We start from the raw sequence: 19994 nt of genomic DNA on the forward strand, positions 1-19994 counted from the left end.
TTGAAGCTGGAAGTTTTTCTTTCTCAGGGACTTACTAGGGTGACGGAGTCTGTCGGTATTCGAGATAGGAAATTCAGATTCAGTCTTCAATGCATCTGAATGCATCTTCAAAGAGATTCAATGAATTTGTATATCAAATTCAATGATTTATGAATCTCTGCGGATTTCTACATCTGCAGATGCTTATGAATCTTCATAGATAGATGAATCCCTGAAGATCAAACTCGCTAAACTCACTTTCCAAACTCGCTAAACTCACTTTTCAAACTCAATAAACTCACTTTTCAAACTCAAAAAGCTCACTTTTAAAACTCAATAAACTCACTTTTTCAAACTCCATACACTCAAAAATTCACTTTTTCAAACTTCATACACTCAAAAAACTCACTTTTTCAAACTCCATACACTCAAAAAACTAACTTTTTCAAACTCCATACACTCAACCCAAATAGCCAGCTCGTACTTTATAGCTGATTTAGGGCTGTTTAACGAAAAATTGTTCCGATGTCGTACTTTGTGGCTGATTAAGAGATAGACGGTACTTTGCGGAACTATGGAGCTTTTTAACAGGCACATCCCAAGTGCCACAAATCCACTAAACGACCACTAAACGGCTTCTAAACGACTCAAGTTCTCTACCTAAACGGAATATAAAAAGACTTCGTTTAGCAGACGGCAAACGACTCATGCATTCTAAAAATAGCGAAAAAGCTGGTGGCGCTCTCTGTTGGTGGGATACCCCAACCAGTTGAGCTTCATCGCTTGGAGGAGAGCTTTCTCATTTCCTCTGTACTGTTGTATGGTTTCACATTGTAGTTATGCATCGCTAGAACTAGAACGGCGATACAATTGTTTAAATACTAAACTCCAATGGAAACCATCAGCACTGAAACAAGTGAGATTTGAGTAATGGTCGTTGGTGTTGATACCCACGTATTTGACCACAGGACCATTCATATAGATTTTTGCTCGGAAAGTTAGAAGGCTATATAGGTCATGATAAGATGAAACTTGCCGAAACACATTGCAAGAAAAGGATAGCAATATAATAATCAGTTTTAATACGCCATCTATAGATCAAACCAATGAAGCTGTGGAGCTTTCATTTTTTTTCTATGGATATTCAATCTTCCAGTCGTTTAAGCTTAATCTGTGGCGCTTGGGATGGTACTCTTTGGAACTTTGCGGCTGATTAGCACTATGTGTAGGGTTCATGGTGGAACTTGAAGGCTTCCCAAGCGCCACAGATTAAGCTTAAACGACTGGAAAATTGAATATCCATAGAAAAAAAATGAAAGCTCCACAGCTTCATTGGTTTGATCAATAGATGGCGTATTACAACTCATCATTATATTGCTATCCTTTTCTTGCAATGTATTTCGACAAGTTGCATTTTATTATGACCTATATAGCCTTCTAACTTTCTGAGCAAAAATCTATATAAATGGTCGTGTGGTCAGATACGTGGGTATCAACACCAACGACCATTACTCAAATCTCACTTGCTTCAGTACTGGTGGTTTCCGTTGGAGTTTAGTATTTAAACAATCGTATCGCCGCTCTAGTTCTAGCGATGCATAACTTCAATGCGAAACCATACAACAGTACAGAGGAAATGAGAAAGCTCTCCTCCAAGCGATGAAGCTCAACTGGTTGGGGTATCCCACCAACAGAGAGCGCCACCAGCTTTTTTGCTATTTTTAGAATGAATGAGTCGTTTGCCGTCTGCTAAACGAAGTCTTTCTATATTCCGTTTAGGTAGAGAACTTGAGTCGTTTAGAAGCCGTTTAGTGGTCGTTTAGTGGATTTGTGGCACTTGGGTTGTTAAGAAAGCGTACCGAACTTGGTGGAACTTTATAGCTTTTTAATGCATGACATCGGTACGAGATGGCTCTTGTCAAAGTGTCAAAGACGGACGCCGGCAATAATCTCATTGCTGCTGCACAAGTTAGATTCGTTAATTGAAGAATTAATATTGAGTGAAGTGATTGTGAATTATCAGTAAATTGTGTGACATTTTGTGTAATTCATCAATACAAAAATTTAAAAATATACACATGTGTTTAAACGAAACAAATCTTGTTGTTTATTTCATCGATGACGCTTGCTTGAAAATAAAACACAAAGAAAAATAATCCCTGGCATCGTGGCATAAGGAAGCTGCTTAGGCGCTGTTTGAAAGACCCACATAGAACTTTGATGCTGTTTATCTACTGCAAAAGGCGAATTAGAGCAGCGATCTTTAGCGTGCCAAAATGAGCTGCTTAAGCAATTCTGGCTATTTGGGTTCGTTAACGAATTATCCCCGAAAAGACCAGCGAAAACCAGCGTGGTCGGGAGCTTGGGTGAAACCGCTTAAAAGCCAGAAATTTTAGAATTTTCTGCACGAATCATATCAAATAAATGATAAAGTGTATAAAAATACTAAATTAAATAAAAAACTAAGGGTAATCAACAGTATTTTAGCCAAAAAACGTGAAATTCGGCTTACGCGGATATTCGAGTTACGCGGATTCGTCGCCCTACCAGCATTAAACGGCTTTGAAGGCATTCAGAAGGCATTTAAGGCCTTAGTCGCCTTAGAAGGCGAATAAAGATTTCAACCGAAACTTTCACGGCTGAAACAGGATCTCTTCGAAATCTTTCAACTTTTTGATTCAACGAGAGCAGATAACTTGCCGCCATCTTAGCTTGTTTATATACTGATTTTGCACCCTCACTAATGTAACTGCCAACAAGGGTAGTGACAACGCTTTTAGTTCCGAACCGAGAAAGCGTGTGTTCAAATCCTAATTTTTATTATCTTTTTTCTGTGTTTATTTCTTTTTAAATTAATATTTTCTTGCTATAATTAGAACAAATCAAATTTATGTGAAGCGAAATTTTAAAAACACCTTTTTAAAAAACATAATAATGACTATGTTTACCCTTCATAATCAGGATGGGAGAAAAATGTATCTCATTTCTCCTTTTACTAGAGTTATCGAAATAAGTTTGATATATTAATACCTTTCAACGGGTTGGTCTTTAACAACCGAATAATGCAGACCATATTTAATAAAGTGAAATAGCTCAGAGCTTAACGCAAGAGAACATAACATGTAAATCGTGCTATCGAATCTCACGCACATATCTGGGAACACTACAACAGCGCAGTGCCGAAGACGCTTGTAAGGTTTTCTTTTGACAGTTGCAATTTCAAATTTCAAATTAAAAGCGAAATTTTTCAATGACATATTTCAAAGGCATTTAATTACTGCTAAATGCACTGCTGATCGCCTTCAATTCGCCGGCGATTATAAGGCGATTAGAAGGCATTTAACGGAATTTTGCGGGTAGGGCGGGAACGCAGAAACAGACTGTAATCGAGTGTATGAAATGACACAGCAGCAGTGTGCGTTTTGTTGACATCAATTTGGATTTTTTGCATTATTATTATTATAATACAATTTTTTATGTATATTTTATTTTTTCAATGCTTGGACAGCGGCAATCGCTGATGCGGGCGTGCGTGCGTTTTCTGAAAATGTATGGAATTTGACACTCGCAGCGGGTGACAGCCCGCAACCGCATGCGTCAGAATCAAACAATTTTGATTTTTCCGCACGCACGCCCACACGCCCGCAGTAGCGATTACCGCTGCCTTAATTCAACAAGTGAATGATAAAGAATAAACTCTGAGCTGTAAATTGGCTAATTTTTGACGCTGAACAATGTCAAAGCGAAATGTTGCCAGCAACATTCATAGACCAGCGATATGTTTCCGAGCAACGATGTTGCGCGCAACAACATTAGACCGTTGCCTAAGGAATGGTAGCGAAAATGAGCGAGATGCAGCGATATTCGAACGTCAAAAACCCCTCGCCATGTTGTACGGGCCCAATCAGTCAAACAATACCAACACATCGACCGCATCGACGGCCTCTCGGTGCAGCTGTGGGGAGAAGCTGTGGGCCGCTTTTATGTATTATTATTTGGCGAGCTGTTGATTACGGCCTGCAGTGGGCCGTGGGCTGTACCATTAGTGATAGCTGTACCATTCCCTCGCCCTCCCCATCTTGCTCGTGGTCCATTCGGTCGTGTCACCTTAGTGCGAGTGTTGTTTGAACGAGAATGAGGTGTGGGAGGAGGTAGTCGTTCCGCAGCGAACAACACAGCTGCGGTGCGATACCAGCGGGGCGAAGTTTTTCGGTGGTGATTCACCACCCATCCACCCAACATCACCATCCTACCGTCATCGCTAACAAGTGGCAACAATAACAAAGTGAAACCATTTTGCCTTTTTGCGCGCCCATCCTGCTGCCCCCGGGGCCTGCTCACAATCAACAGCAGCAACATCTTGCAACAGAAAAATCAACCCCCGCCCAGCAGAAACCATGGAGAAGGTGGAGGAAATCAAGTTCAAAGTTCTGGAGCTCATCAACAAAAAGGTTCTGTATGGCGTTGTGTGTGTGTGTGTGTGTGTGTGTGTTGGTGGCGTTGATCAGCTGAGGGTGTAACAGCTTTCAATCTGCTGCACCTCACTACACACATAGCATTCGCCTATGCCTATACCACTCCTTTGTAATAAACCCTAATGTGTGTGTGTGTGTTACGTTTTTTTTTTGCTACAGAAAGAGGTAAAAATTCCAAAGATGGGCTTCACGGACTACTACGTGCAGCAGCAGCAGGTAGCGCGGGTCGCGGCTACACCCGCCGGCCAGGGCGCTCACACGAAAGCGACCGCGCCCGGATCGGCCACCGCCCCGCTGCCCGAGTACGACTGGGTGGACGAGATCGTGGGCCGGGGTAGGGGGGGCGGCGAGCAGGCCGCCACCGACAGCGAGCAGGCCGCCTCCGACCAGGAGGTGCTGGAGTCGACCGAGGCGATCTACTTCGACGGCGGCAGCAACACCGGGCTGCACGAGCTGCGCAAGCTGTCCGAGTCGGGCCAGCTGCTCGACTGCGGCTCGATCGAGCAGTCGATGGGTGTGCTGCGCCGGCAGCACCGCGTCATCTCGAAGAAGGTGCTGCAGCTCATACTGGAGCAGCGGGCCGCCTGCGACGGGGAGTTCCAGCGCATCCGCGACACGGAGCGGCTGCTGCGCGACACGGTCACGATGTGCCGGGCGGCCCGCACCAAGCTCGACACGTCGAAGCTGCTGCTGACCACGACCAACCTGGAGATACTGGCGGCGTACAAGAAGCGCCAGACGCTGGTCAACCTGCTGCGCACGCTGAACGCGCTGAAGAGCATGCGGTCGATCGACCAGCGGCTGCAGCGCCGGCTGACCGACGCGGACTACGGCGGGGCGATCGCGATCCTGCTCGAGAACAAGAATCTGTCCCAGCGGTTCCACCAGTACCGGTGCGTCGAGTCGCTGTCGCACAAGCTGCAGGACACGCTGCTGCTGACGGAGGTGCAGCTGGAGAGCGTGCTCGGCGAGATGCCGTCCGAGTTCGAGCCGGCCCGGTACCAGAAGCTGCAGGAGGCGTACCAGCTGCTCGGCAAGCAGCTGATCGCGATGGACCAGCTGCACATGAACTTCGTGTCGTCGGTGCACACGGCCGCGTTCACCGTGCTGCGGCAGCACATGGAGGTAAGCGTGGAGGAGAGCAAGAAGCTGACGTACGAGCAGATGTGCGAGTGCGTCCCGATGGACCGGTATGTGCACTGTCTGACCGAGCTGTGCCGGGCGTTCTGGAAGATACTGGTGTCGTACCATCAGATCCGCTGCTGGCACCAGAACCGCTGCCTGTACGAGAAAGCACCCGGTGGCCCCGAGGCGGAGACGGGGACCGGATCGGGGGGCGATCGTTCGTCGGCCGCCTTCCAGCAGGAGTACATCCGGCAGAAGCTCGAGAGCGGCCAGTTCCGGCTGTGGAACGACATCCAGGCGAAGGTGTGCGTGTTCATCGGGAGCGGCCGGCTGCACGCCCTCAAGTACGACCAGTTCGTGCAGGTGCTCGCGATCGTGCAGCGGCTGAAGAAGGTGGGCGGCGAGTTTTGCGACAGCCGGTCGGAGAAGCTGCTCGGCGCGATGCAGCGCCAGAGTATGGAGTTTTTCCGGCGGTACCACGCCGCCTGCCTCGAGGAGATCGGGCTGTTCTTCGACCACGAGGTGTGGGTACCGATCGGCAGCTTTCACGACGTCACGCAGCTGCAGGAGTATCGCAACTTTCGGCACGCGCTTGCACGCACGGCGGCGGCGGCGGCTGCGGCCGCATCGGCAGTCTCGCCCGGCAGTTCGGCGGCCGTGGCGCGGGCAAGCCCGGCCGGCACGGACCTGCTGCCGGACAGTGCCTCCTCGCTGCACTCGCAGGACGAAAGCTCGCTGTACGGGTCGTGCGGGTACTTCCTGCGCTTTACCGAGAAAAGCTCCCCGTTTGACGGCGGGTTCGACAGCACGATGCTGGAGGAGGACATACTGGCGGGCATTGCGGACGAGTCGTCCTACTACTGCTCGGAGGACAGCAGCGACAACAGCAACGAGCAGCCGGCCGGCTCGCCGGGCTCGCCGCGCCACGGACCGGCCGCACCGGCGGCGACCCCGCAGCCCCCGCTCGTCGTCGTCAACACGTCGCTGACCGTGCTGCGGTGCATCGGCCGCTACCTGTACTTCTGCAAGCTGCTGCACCCGATCACGCCACAGATCGTGCGCTCGATGGCGGAGCTGATCGACTACTATCTGTACTCGGTGCACGACCTGTTCTCGGCCGATCTGCCCGTCCCGCGCGACAATCTGGCGAGCGGGCGGCTGCGGGCCGCGTTGCAGCGCATCCAGACCGAGCTGCTGCCGAAGCTGCGCCGCGTTTGGCCGCTGTCGGACGAGATGGTGCGGCCGGATCTGGCCGACCCGGACACGCTGTACGGGCTGCAGAAGCGCATCGTCGCCTCGGAGAGCTGCGTCACGCTGGTCGCGCAGTTCCGGCAGATGGAGTCGTACCTGGGCGGGCTGCTCGGGGGCGGCGCTACGGACGCCGGCGAGGACGGCTGGACGCAGGGGGCGCTGCGCGAGTATCTCGCGCGCACCGGCGAGTACGTGCCGGATGTGCGCAAGCCCATCTTCATGTGCTCGACCGCGCGCGTCATCGATCTGCAGGCGGTGCTGAACGCGATGGCCAAGGTGAAGTGGGACGTGAACCACGTGAACGTGCAGCACTCGCCGTACATCGACACAATCAATCGGGTAAGCGGGGCGGTGGTGTTTCATGCTTAGTGGCTACTTTGTTTTTTTTTTTCATTTTAGGTTCAGTTTTTGTTTTTCATGGTGGGAAAAATGAGTTTTTGCGGAATCGATTCCGGTTAACTCCGAAGTTTTCTGAAATCGATTGCGGATAGTACGTTCGGATCAGTTTCTGGAATCGATTCCAGAATCGGCTCCGGGATTGGTTCCGGTATCGGAATCGGTTCCGAAATCGAAACCGGCTCCGGCATCAGAATTGGCTCCGCAATCAGTTCCGAAATCGACATTCGTTCCGGAACCAAATTTGGTTCCGAAATCAGAATCGGATTCGAAACGGAGTCGGTTTCGGCATCTTCAAAAAAAGAGGCATCATTGGACCATGCTACGTATCGATAACCGCAAAGAATCAAATTTTACTTTTAAACGATCAATTTTCATGGAGGTTCCCGTACTGATATCGTTTCTGAAACTTCTTATTTCAGTTCAAGAAGTGAATCTCATTTCGGAAATTAATTCCATTTCTGGAGTCAATCCTGATTCCGTTTCCAGGACAATTTGCGATTCCCAGGGCAATTCCGATTCTGGAACCGATTCTGAATCCAGCGCCGATCGCGGAATCGATTCTGAACACGACTCCGGAATCGGCTCCGGACTCGGGTTCGGAACTGGCTCCGGAGTCAACTTCGAAAGCTGCTCCGGAATCGACTCCGGAATCGGCTTCGGACTTGACTCCGGAATCAGCTCCGGATTCGAATCTGGAATTGGCTCCGGAGTCAACTCCGGAATCGGCTCTGAAATCGACTTCGGTATCGGAATCGGCTCCGAAATTGATTCCGAACACGGAATCGTGTAGGTTCGATTCCGAGCTTCCACCACTACTTTATTTTTGGATCATTTTATTTTATTTTTGTTCTTCCATATATAACTCGTTTTTTTATTTGGTCACATGGTTTGGTATAATGAGTTTACTTTATCCGCAATCTGTACTGCCCTGTCTGTGTGGAAAAAGAAGACTCGTAAAGATAAGCGAAGAATGCAACACTTTTCAAAATCTTATTTATTTTATTTCTACCATTTAATGCCACAAAAGCCATTAATTCCAATGGTTTTATGGTGTAGTAATAATTATATGAACAGACAGGATTGTATTAAGTATGAAAGTAATTAAATATCGCTTCTGTGCCCCATGCGTTGCGATACATTTCCCTCTACAAGACAAGGAAAGATAGCTTAATTTGGCCCAGACAGTGTCGCGCAGGCATAACGATGAAAACGGTCTGCGCTAACGATTAGAAGACGAGTTCAGTAACGATTTTCCAATCTTCTCTTGTTTGTGCAGGGCATACAGTACTTCGCGATGAAGCTGGAAGAGCAAACCTCCACCGTGATGCTGCCGCCGGACGTGCTGTGGGATAGCTTTGTGCACGTGCTGACACATCTGCTCGTCGAGGGGTAAGCTGGACAAATCGTGAACCCTTTTTCTTGTAATCGCTTTTCTTGTTCCCGCTCTAATTGCCTCATTCTCTCCCGTTTGTTCCGCAGCTTTTCGAACGCGAAAAAGTGCTCCGCCGGGGGCCGGGCGCTGATGCAGCTCGACTTTACCCACTTCTGGTCGCTGCTCGAGATCGTGTCCGGCGGCAAGCATCCCGAGCACCGGGCGTACGTCGAGCAGTACGTGAAGGCGTACTACCTGCCGAAGGATCTGCTCGAACAGTGGCTGCTGGAGCCGCGCGGCTACTCGCCCAAACATCTGGCCGGGCTGGTGCAGTGTGCGTGCAGCAGCGACAAGAAAACGCGCCAGCGGCTGCTGGCCCTGGTCGAGTCGGTCCCTAGTCCAGCCGCCGGCATGCCCGGTCCGGCCGCCAACCCGGTGCAGCAACCGGCGGGCGATGGGGCGGCCTAAACGGACTGAACGAAACCTGGGCAGTGGAATATGGATCTGTTGGGCTTTTCCTCTCACTCTCTCTCTTGAAATGTTTTTTGTTTGTTTATTTGTTTTGTTACGCTACCCTCCGTACCGTGCGTAGTTGTAGTGAAGAGTTTTTTTTTATTGTTTATTGTTTACTTTATACATGTAGTTTTGTGGGTGTGCGTGTGTGGGTTTTTGGTGTAGTATTTTCTTTTTGTTCACTCACTTATCTGCCACGGACCGAAATTTCGAACAAAAAAAAAAAGCATCAATCATATTGTTTCTAGTCTTTTTGCTCCTCGTTGATTTCTACCCTTGCAATCTCTACTGTTCTCTCTTTCATTTTCACTTTCTCTCTGTTTAAGTGCATCCCTTTAATAGTGGAATAAGTTATGCTCATTGTTTATTTAAGTTCGTACACTCATTTTTTTTTTAAACGATTTGTTATAAATGCGCTCACCCCGATTAGCATCGCTGAGCAGCGTGGCTTCCGCCGCAAGTATTCCGGTTCCGGCCATGGAACGCTAAGCTAGTTAAAAATTACGTACCGAGGCAACCGAGGAGAGTGGAGGGTGGGGGGTGGGGTCTTTCCCTTCCACCTTCACCCTCCTCGAGTTTCCTATGTTGCACCGAACGCACCCTAGATCGAATCTGATTTACTTACCTTAAGCGAAATACCTGACGAAATAAGGCAACAGAAAAGACATAGCAGCAGTATTGGTTAGCGAAGGAAGTATAGATGTGTACCAAACGAGCAGACCCAGCACCTGGAAATGTGTGTGTGGATAAACGAACAAAAAGAAGAAGAAGAAGAAGAAGAAGAAGAAAGGAAAACACCTGCTTCTAGAGATGTAGGATACGTCCTGGGCGTGAGTGCGTGATCGCCCGATAGCAGCATGTTAATAATTGTATATTATTTATATCAAACTTGAGCTAATATATTCCGCAAAACTATGCACTTGTGTGTTTGTTACTGGATGGGTTTTACTGTGTCGATGGTGCCTGGTGGCTTCGCGCCGGAGATGGTCGGGAGACTGCTCATTCATGGGTGTGAAATTGGGCGCGAGTGCAGTTGGCAATTTAAATGATAAATGTGGCACTATATTTCCCATTTACATCTTTAATTTTAAGTTATTTTGACACAATAGTTAGATTGATGTAAAGGACTGTTCGTTTGGAATTCGGCCACCTATCACAGGCTGTTAAAATATCAAATTTTCAGTAGCTATCTTTGTCATTTTTTGTTGAATGCTGCAGAAAATTATCAAAAAATGTGTTAATAGTCAACTTCAACTTCCTGGTACGTGCATGTAAAAAAAAAAATCTTGGACATATGCATCGACGGCTCGTTCACCTGTGAATTTTAGGAACTGGAAACTGTGGGCGCCGCTTCCAACACATCGTAGAATGCAGCATCTGCGACATTAGATCACCGGGCATTTACGGCTGACGTTGCTTGCAGAGTACAGAACACAGTTAAGGAATTCTCTAACGGAAATTATACAGGTCCGTGATCCCTTGTTAGGTCGACTTGTTAGAAGATCCTTCTGGACTTTTTTTCTCTCCAAATTTAAATTAAACTTGTTGATCATGTTAATCCCATAGAACCTCTTACCTATTCATGACCGATGTCGTATCAATGGCATTTATTTTTGTTGATCAAAGTAGTCCAAATCGTGGTAGGATATTGGCCTTCGTGAAAAGCCTCATCAGCGTCGAGCGAGTAATAGCATGGCTGCTATTTTGAGCGGTGTTCCATTTGTCGCATATTTCAATGCTTTCTCTAGTTGCTGGGTAGTTTATCTATTCTGATTACCCTTACCTTCTGATTACGTATTAGATGACATCTGATGATAACACCTATTGAAGAGGAATAAAATACATAAAAAAATATGGATGTCCATCCTTCCCTGACACAGAGTTCAGTCAAATTATAACAAACTACCTGTAGGTTTTCATCACTAAAGATGACGATTACAATTTTAAAACCCTTTGAAATGGGTATAGAAATGCAACCAAGAGGGCATTGTATTACATTTGACTGTTGATGTGTCAAATCAGTAAAATTTGCTCAAAGTACTAAGAATACAGTCAAATTTAGAATATCGCGTATATCTAAACAGCGTATATAGAGTATGGCGTATATTGGGGAATACCTTTAATTTCAGTTTGGATGCTGCATTGTTGAATTATTCTATTATTACTTTTATTATGAATTTATAAGCAATGTCCTTCTTACTCGCAGTGTACCTCTGCTTCCATATACCTAGCTTCTCCTATATAACTGTACATGTAACTGTCCTTAGGTTTGATATCAAATGACGTCACAGTGGGCTTGGAAAGGATTTTCATAGGATACTATGTTTATAACAAATTAAAAAATTAATCATAAACAATTACCTACGTCATACCTTAAAATCATGGGTCGAGAAGGAAGAAACAATTGATTAGAATCGATTTTTTTTGTCATCACCCAAATCAGGTAGCGCAGTACAGTCGCTTGAGCTAGCATTGAAGTCTTTGGTCGTTAGATTCCCTCCTGCTCTTAAGGAGAGGTGTTTTATTCTACATTTCAGTACGGTGCGTTGCACGGAGCCTTCAGCCTTGAGCTGTAGAACATACGCAGCTCATCAAACTTCTCGACAAAGCTTGACCTATTCGGTTTGGGCTTAACTTAAAGCAAACTCCAGTAAGCGACATTTTCAACATACGAATCGGACATTACTTCACAGGTACGTGTTTATTTGCTATCGCCTTCTAGAGCGGCCGTAATTTGCCATTTACTCTACAGATATTCGGTGCGCTTTTCCATCCTTCTGGCCCCGCGCGCTGGGGTAAATCGGGCATCAAATGACATCAGCGGAAGCGGCCCGTACTGGGCGAGATCCGCGTCTAATCCTTCATTCCCTACGCAGCAGCCTTTGTTGAGGGTTTTTTGTTGTTGTTGTCCGTCTTACAATCATCTCGCTCCTTCAATTGACCTACGTAAGCTCGTTTAATGGTAAAGTGTTAGCTTGTAATTTTATTCGTTTCTGCTGGCTGGATGTTTTTTTTTTTTGCTTTGTTTTGCTACCCTCATATACTCGAAATTCCTTCCCATTCCAATGGCGCGTGGCAGCTACGAAGTCCGAACCACACCCAACGGGAAGGATGTTGGTAAGTTTGCTGCTGCTCTGCCCCCAAAAGATGCAGTAAATCGGACGGTCGACGCAGCGGGGCCAAACAAATGCAGCCGCAAAAAGCAAACGCAACTACGAAATAACAACCTGAGACGAAAACTAAAGAAAAGAAAGAAAGAAAAAACACCCGAGCTAAGGTGCCACTGGGAGAGCCAAGGTATGGCGATTTCGGCCGGGCGGGCTGGCTGTGTTTTAGGTGTTCGCCGTTCGCGCATAGGTGTTTTTATTTGCGGTGTGCTGATTTATGGCCGCCCATAAGTCACTTGTAAAGATGTAGAACAGCAGCAGCAGCACCAGCAGCGATAGAGAAATAAAGCGCGCAACGGCCAACGGGAATGGGAGGCTCTTGGGTTCTGCTCCAATCCGAATCCAATTGGGCAGGCGGGCCGAAGCGTACGCGTCGAAATTATAATAATTAGATCGAAAAGCCGACGATGGCTCTGACAGTGCCTGCCAAATAGACGGTCGTTGAAAGACAGAGAGAGAGAGATTAAAAAAAACAATATAAAACAAAAAAGCATCAAGTCAAAATGGGGAGGTGGCCGACTGTATCCGTTCTAACCTTCTAAAACGCGGGCCACCTTAACCGGGTGTAGTTTGTTTGTTTTGTTAGTCCAGTGGGTGGGGATGAGGGGGGAGTGACATAAATGTCGGAAACTGTACACACTCTTGGATGTAGGGTGCGGTCTGTTCAACATTGGATACATTGGGATGTTGTTTATTTTTTTCGGCAGTTCACAAACATGGTCCTAGCAGTTTTTGCTGATATCCGAAGGAGTTACGATATTCTGGAAGCCACGTACAAGTACTTCCATGGTCTTGGATCTTAACATTTGATTACTTCAAGCTGTGACAACTTAGAAGGTCCACGTTTTGACAAAAGGGCTTCAAACATACATTCTTCAAAACCTCGCAGTGACCATCAGTTTTGGATAATATTGGGCCTGCAACCTGATAATCTGCTTAGGACCTCAGCCTCTGGCAATGTCGGCAGGAGGGCCAACCTCAATTCTGTACTGGTGAGTCCAGGCGGCGTTGCGACCACTTTGGACTTCCCACTTTGGAAGTCTCTCTTCGGTGATGTCTTCAAACTCATTGATGCTACAAAAGACTCATCATTCACCGACAGCGCGAAAAAAACACAGACCCAAAATTACCCTTTTTAGGCTTCAATTCAGACCCCATCCCCTAGGAATGCGTACATTCCACGCATCGATTTAATCGCTGTGCTCCATTAACTTAAGCAAAGCTCTACTTAAATATGCAAAAAATAAATAAAAAACATCCAATGCTACTGCTTCCGAGTAGCACAGGTGCCCGTAATAACGTACCTGGAGCACCTTGAGGACGGCTTAGGCAGCGTGCTGCGTGAAGATTACATGCGTTTTGTCACCGCGTCCCGTGCGCCATAAACACGCAGTTAAAGCTGGAGCCTAAGCTAACGCAGCGCTCTCTCTCTCTCTGCTGCCCATTAAACATCGATTAAAACACTGCTTAATTCCCAGCAGTCAACCCAAGGGTGGGGAGGGATCGTAAATTAATTTTAACGCTCCCGCCATTCTGCAAAAAGGGCTTAGCGCAAGCGCGCGCGCGCGCTCGCGATGAGATGCAAAGCGAACTAACAGTGGCACATACATCAGGCACACGGCTGTCCGGCTTCCGGCTCGGTGTTGACATTCATATCTCTGCTCTCCCTCATCCCCGCCCCGCCCTCCAATAATGGTCTCCAGGTGCCCGGGTGTGAAGTTACGGCGAGTGATTACTAATTGGTGCGGTGCCGTTTCTCTCGCCGACCCTATTCGGGATTATGCATTATTTTTGCAAATGCCCACCGCACGAAGGTTATCGTAGGAGGGGGGGGTCTTTATGCAAGTAGCAAATTTATAATCCATCTACGCAGTGCGTTCGGTGCGTCAGTTGGTGCGATCGTAAAATGGGCGACCCGTCTTAATCCCGTGCGTATGGGCCGGCGGAGCGAGTGGAATTAATGGGCTGCAGTCTCCCGTTTTGCAATTTAAAAACGTGCGCAGAGGTCTAAGTGCCCCTTCGGGAGGGCGATTAGTACCGGTCCATTTTGTTCACACTCTGTCCCCCCCCCCACCCCCACCCAGCAGGAGCAGGATTCGCAGCATATCTTGGCGTCCTACGCACGAATGCTTAGAAGCGAGCCACTTCCTTGTCGAAGTTCCTGGTAATGCTCGGCTTAAGATACTAATAACAATTACACAAACCAAAAGGGTCCACATTCCTTGGTACAAACTGTGCAGGTTAGTTTACGACGTTAAACCTGGCACTTCTCCCCCCCGATGGGCGAATCTATGACCAGAATCTATGAAGCTCCAATAGTAGTGCATTGATTGCAAACAGACCCTTGCAGGCCCCTTCACTCGTTAGTGCGTGCCGAGTCTACCGCATCTCCACTCGCGCTGAGGATCATCTTGCGCGCTGCGGCCTGGGGGAGAAACCCAACGCTGATCGTTCTGGTTGCCAATGGGCACTGGCACTGTGTGTGTGTGTGCGCATTCCTGTCTGATTAAAAAACCCGGACCCGTACCAGTCCGGTTAAATTCCTAACCGAACGGCGGCAGTGACTCAGCCACTACACGGTCGATACTGCGCACGGTTCCAAGATGTGTTCCAGAACGTGCGCCAAGCTGCTGCAACAGGTCGGCGAGGCGTCGTCTATTTTCGACAAGGTCGTCTTCGTAAAACCGTTCCCCTATTAAGGGCTATTAAACTTTGTGCAGGGGGAGGGGGGGGGGAAGAACGACCCACCATTAAGACCCTGCGCAAGATTAGCCTGTAGCCGCTTTGCGGACCTCTTGCTGCATTGTTTTAACGCCGGTACGCAGCGCCGCGCTTTATTGTCCTATAAAGACTTTAACTGTAGCGCCGATTCATAGGGGGATCGCGATGGCTCCAGCCGGGGCACGGGCTGCCGGGTCTTTCGCCACAGACGTCTAGCCTGGGCCTGGTGCGGCTAGTATAATCAAGGGTACAGACGCTGGTCGCGCCGGCCAGACGGTTAGCGGGGCGACCGCACGCGTACGGAGAAGCGAAAGTAAGGCGCGAAATTGACCCGCGGCCTGCGGAGCGAATCTTTGGGCGAGCCGCAGTGTGAGAAGATCCGGCAACCGGTCGAAGGGCAGTGCAAGTTGTCACCGATGTATTACCGATCGTTTATTAACCGTGCGCAAACAGCGTACGGTGCAGGGTTGGTCGGTCCTAGTTGCCTTATAATGTCGTGCAGCTCTTCAAACTTGTTTGTGATGTTTTGCTGACCCTCTTTAGATAAGTTCTATTAACTTCGTGTTGCTTGAAAAGGTTTTTTTTGCGTCTTCACAAGTATCATATTACATGTTTTAATTCTATCAAACACATTCGTTTCATATCGATTCTGAGTTGCTTTTGAAGAATCTTGAAGTGTGCTTAGATGCGCCAATCGACGCTCAATGTTCGATAAGAGCTTGTCTTCTAGATGTTGGAGGACACTCACTTACATTGGAAGCCTTGTTTAGGCAGTTGGGCTCCATTCTTCATGACATATGCCATCATATGAGACCTCATCTTTGAATTATGCTACAGGAACTCTAACATCTCTGGTGTCACTCTCGCTTACTTACTTGATTATTTTTGCCAATAGTAGCCATCATCTCCTGCTCACATTCTCATCTTGTATGCTTCGTTTCTTTTCTCCACGATGTCAACATCTCCAATTCTGTTTCTTCCATTTGGGTTCAATTCTCAAAACCCTAATAGCTGGACTTTACAAACTTGGGAAAAACAAATAAACGGTCCTTGTCAGGCGGCCCCTGCATCTTCGAATGGGTGGTGACCCCCGAGCCCAGCCCCAGCAGGGTGCCCACTGATTACTTATTAACGCGCACTGGCGCTGGCGTATGATTAAATATGCAAATAATGCGCGAAATAATGATGTTACACTGATTGTGTGGTGCGTTTAATTGATTAATTGGGACCCGGTTGGCGCCTCTGCCCGGGCTGGCCCGCAACTGGCTAATGGTTTCGCACACGCAGCAACAAGCGGTGCAGCACCGAATTTATCCTCTTCTGGCCCGGCGTACGGTTCGGCAGCGCATTGGCTCAGGGATGATCGGGGAGGGCGGAAGGAATCTAGCAATCCAGACAACCCTTTGGGTCGTTGTTTTTGTTGCTGTTTTGTTTTCTCCCTCTGCCTGTTATTGCACACACGAAACAGGTTTGCAGGGTCGTCGTCTCGCACGAACAAATCGGGGCCGCCCGAAATGTTGGCGGCTATCAGGACCAACCGATCGGCACGCAACCGAGTCGCCGACCGGGCCGCGCACTTAGCCGGCTGCGTTCGTCGTTCCCGGCACACCCCAGCCGGTGGGGGCACCCTCGGGATCTTCGCGCCAGCAACAGCCCCGTCCAGCCAGCAACTATTTTTAGGCCCGATTCGATGCCCCGGGAAGCCGCAAAGGTCATCCGATACGTTTTCCGGTGGCGAGCCACGCCTGATCGGTGCAAATTATCATAATTCAAAACACTGGTAGTAAAGATAAAGGGGCATGCCTTCCCCAGTCCCCATTGGACGCCGAGCCGAGGGGTCCGTGTGCGCTTAATCCAATGTTTCAACTGAACCTCGGAACCTGTGGACGTACGAAGAGGCTTTAAAGAGCAACACCGAAAAACAAAACAAAAAAAAAAAGGAACGCAAGCCTACAAATGGATTCCACGGCACGGGCACCCGAAGACGGGAATGCCAGAATCCCGCTGGAATGCTCTGCCTAGCTGCTAAACTGGTAACCACCTTGTCGTGGAAGGGGCTGATACTAGCTTATTAAACTTGTAGCAAAACCATGGCGCAGAAGCAGTATAAGAAAATTGTGGAGCAGGACCAGCAGGCCAGCGAGCAAAATCTTGAACTTCAACAACTTCTTCCCGAACATCCTCTCCCTCCCCCCCCCATCGTTTGTTTTCCAACTTCGGGCGCAAGTTTGATGATGTTTGCAGGTACCACCACAACCATCCCACTCCCCACTATGCTCACCCAATTGCTTCCCTGGATCGGATCTGTTTGGACAGGACCTTTCAGCCGTGCAGCACGATCGGCGTTTCCGATTCAATGAACTGGAAGCTGGCGTCGGCGCGCTCTTCGTCATTCCTGTTTGACATTTTGCGCAATTAGAAGCAGAAGGAGCAGCAGCAGAGCAAACAAAGCACAAAGCGTCCACGCAAAACATCAAGCTCAGCCTCAGAGCGTGGTTGATGAGGGATCAAGAACCACAGCAACGAAAAAGCGGGTTGGAAGTTAGCGCAGATGTAACGCAATGCAGTTGGGGGATTGTTTTTTTTTGTTTGTATTTTTTTTAAATATACAACAACTACCCTGCAATGTACATCAGAGGTGGACAGTGCTGCGTCGGAAGTACCTTGTAAAACTGACGCGTTGCAAAAGAGCTACCCGCGGCTCCAAACAACGACATTATTGCACGCACCTTAAGCGGCACACTGTGGGTTTTATGAGCAATGTGTGCAGCTGTGAGCGCACACTTCTCGACGATATCCGGACGAATTCGGGTGTCTCACAGAGGCGGCTTTATCAATCGTCTCAACGGCCCAGCGGGTGGCGGGTGCCACCCGCGACTACCAGGGCGGTACAGAGTAGCTGACGTGGCCGCGTGCAACAGCGGGTGGGCTGGTGTCACACGAGCACTGGATCGTTGCCCATCTTCTGCGCGATAAACGTCTGAAGAACAGTATGGAGCATCGTTTATTGAATTATGGAAAATATCTTCCGAGCCTACTGCACACCAGAAAGGGTTCGTCGCCTAGTGCCGCTCCCGGGACGGGGTAATGAACCCGCTGCCACTCAGATGCGGTGCATCAGGTGATTGTTAATCAATCCTCTCGGGGGGGGGGGGAGCTCCTATGGCTGCAATTTTGGGGCAGCGCCGAAGTGGGCCTCGCACTGCACCACAAGGCTCAAGGCTCGGTAACCAGTTTTGCTTGCGTGGCCTGGCCTTGATCTTGCGGCGTTGCCGGACAGCCTGGGAACTGGGAAGGGGATTGTTCCGACTGTCCAACCTCTTGGATGCGATTGTCGCCAAATTGTCAGAGCAGGGAGTGTGTTACGCAGCGTAGATGAGTGGTTCAACGGACTCGCTAGGGAGGTTCTCGAAGTAAGCGGGATTGCCGGTATTGCAAATACCACAGCTCCCGGGTGCATCTTTCTGCTGGGATAGGGTGTTTGCCCAAACCGATCCCGAGCGCGTGCGATCTTGCGTGTGATCTTGAACTTGACTCGAGCGCGTGCGCGCGGTCGCTCAGCTGAGCGAGTCTGGTTTCGTCACCCGGTGATGCCTGCGAAATGTGAAAGGCGCACCCCGGAGACTTGATGCTTGCGTGCACCCTTGCCTTGGAGGCTGGAGGATGCTTTGCTTATATGGTTGCCGGCAGGCTTTGGTAGCTACAATGCATCTTCGCAAAAGGGGATTGGTGTACATCGCACTGCTCCTGTGCTTCACAGCTCTTGCCAGTTCCAGAAGTGAGCCTGTTTGGTTTGCTGGCACTCGCCCCGATGGGTATTATTTACCGCCACCGCTCGCTCGCTTTTAATGGTCATCCGGTGCACTCTGGGAACGGGCCGCTGCCGCCCTGCCCATAACTGGTCCAGGTAGGCTGCCTCCTCCGGCTGCCTGGACGGCCGTCAATAGGTACAGGGAATGCTCTAGTGGTTGCAAAGATGTGCAGAAGTGTGCCCAGAGGTATGTCTTGATAAGGTTCTGTTCTCACTTGGCTCTCCCAGACATTGGGAACTGATGAAGAGTGTATCTTCACCTCCAGCGTTGACTCTGTCGAGGCTTTCTTTCTAGCTGTCTAGTGAATGCGTGATCCGATTGGTTAGGTTAGGTTTCGGAGGTCCCGACTGATCCCAGTCGTTGCAGCAGAGTCCACATCGAATGTCCGAATATCGATGGTGTCGATGGTTCCTCACACCAGCAGCTCGGGGCTGAGGCTTGAGGATCACTCATGTGTGTGTGTGTGTGTGTGTGTAGGTAAAGCGATCGATCGCACGCGAGTGCGATCAGCCGCAACACATCGTTTGTGCTTTGGCGTCGGGTATGTGTGTGGCGCTTTGCTACTGCTCTCCCTCTCTCTCTCTCTATCTCTCTCTGGCGCTCACGCGCGCGCACGCTCGCTCTAGTGCACACCGTCTCCTACTCCACCGTAGCCGTTCATCCTATTGCCCCCTCCCCGCTCGACCACTCCCCTCACGCTCCCCTTCTCCGACCACCCTCTCTGCCGCACCTTTCCGCATTCCTAGCAGCTTCCCACCCCGACATTCGTGCTCGGCGGTGTGTCCGTGCCGCGGACCTGCAGCGGACCTTCACCGCAAACCGTAGGAGAGCGGGCCAGAGAACGAGAACGAACGGCGAGCCGCAACAGCAACAAACAGAAAAAAGCCCCTCCCTCCCACCATTGAAACCCCCCCTTTCCTGCCTTCGTACCGGGCGCAACACACCACAGCCCGGGCGCGAGAGCGGTTCCGATACACACACGTACCGACAGGTGATGATGGTGGTGGCGCACGGGAGGAAGTGTGTGGTTGTGTGTGTGTGTGTGTGTGAGGTATGGAAGCCCGCTCAGCAGCCAGCAGCAGCAGCAGCAGCAGCAGCGGTGGCGAGAATGGAAACAAAATATGTATATCGTGCCAATTTAATTTCTGTTTCACTTAGCATTTGTCAGTGCTGAATCGTC

General features: G+C 49.2%; 1 protein-coding gene across 1 annotated transcript; it reads left to right on the forward strand.

Annotated features, from left to right (window-relative positions):
• Window positions 1–3894: 3894 nt before the first annotated feature.
• Window positions 3895–10027, forward strand: LOC121593676 (syndetin). Its single transcript, XM_041916251.1, has 4 exons — window positions 3895–4430; window positions 4614–7169; window positions 8506–8618; window positions 8709–10027. The coding sequence occupies exons 1-4, from the start codon at window positions 4377–4379 to the stop codon at window positions 9067–9069; spliced, it is 3084 nt and encodes a 1027-aa protein (XP_041772185.1). The 5' UTR covers window positions 3895–4376; the 3' UTR covers window positions 9070–10027.
• Window positions 10028–19994: the final 9967 nt, after the last annotated feature.

The sequence above is a fragment of the Anopheles merus genome, chromosome X (assembly GCF_017562075.2).
Source record: "Anopheles merus strain MAF chromosome X, AmerM5.1, whole genome shotgun sequence".
Taxonomy (NCBI): domain Eukaryota; kingdom Metazoa; phylum Arthropoda; class Insecta; order Diptera; family Culicidae; genus Anopheles; species Anopheles merus.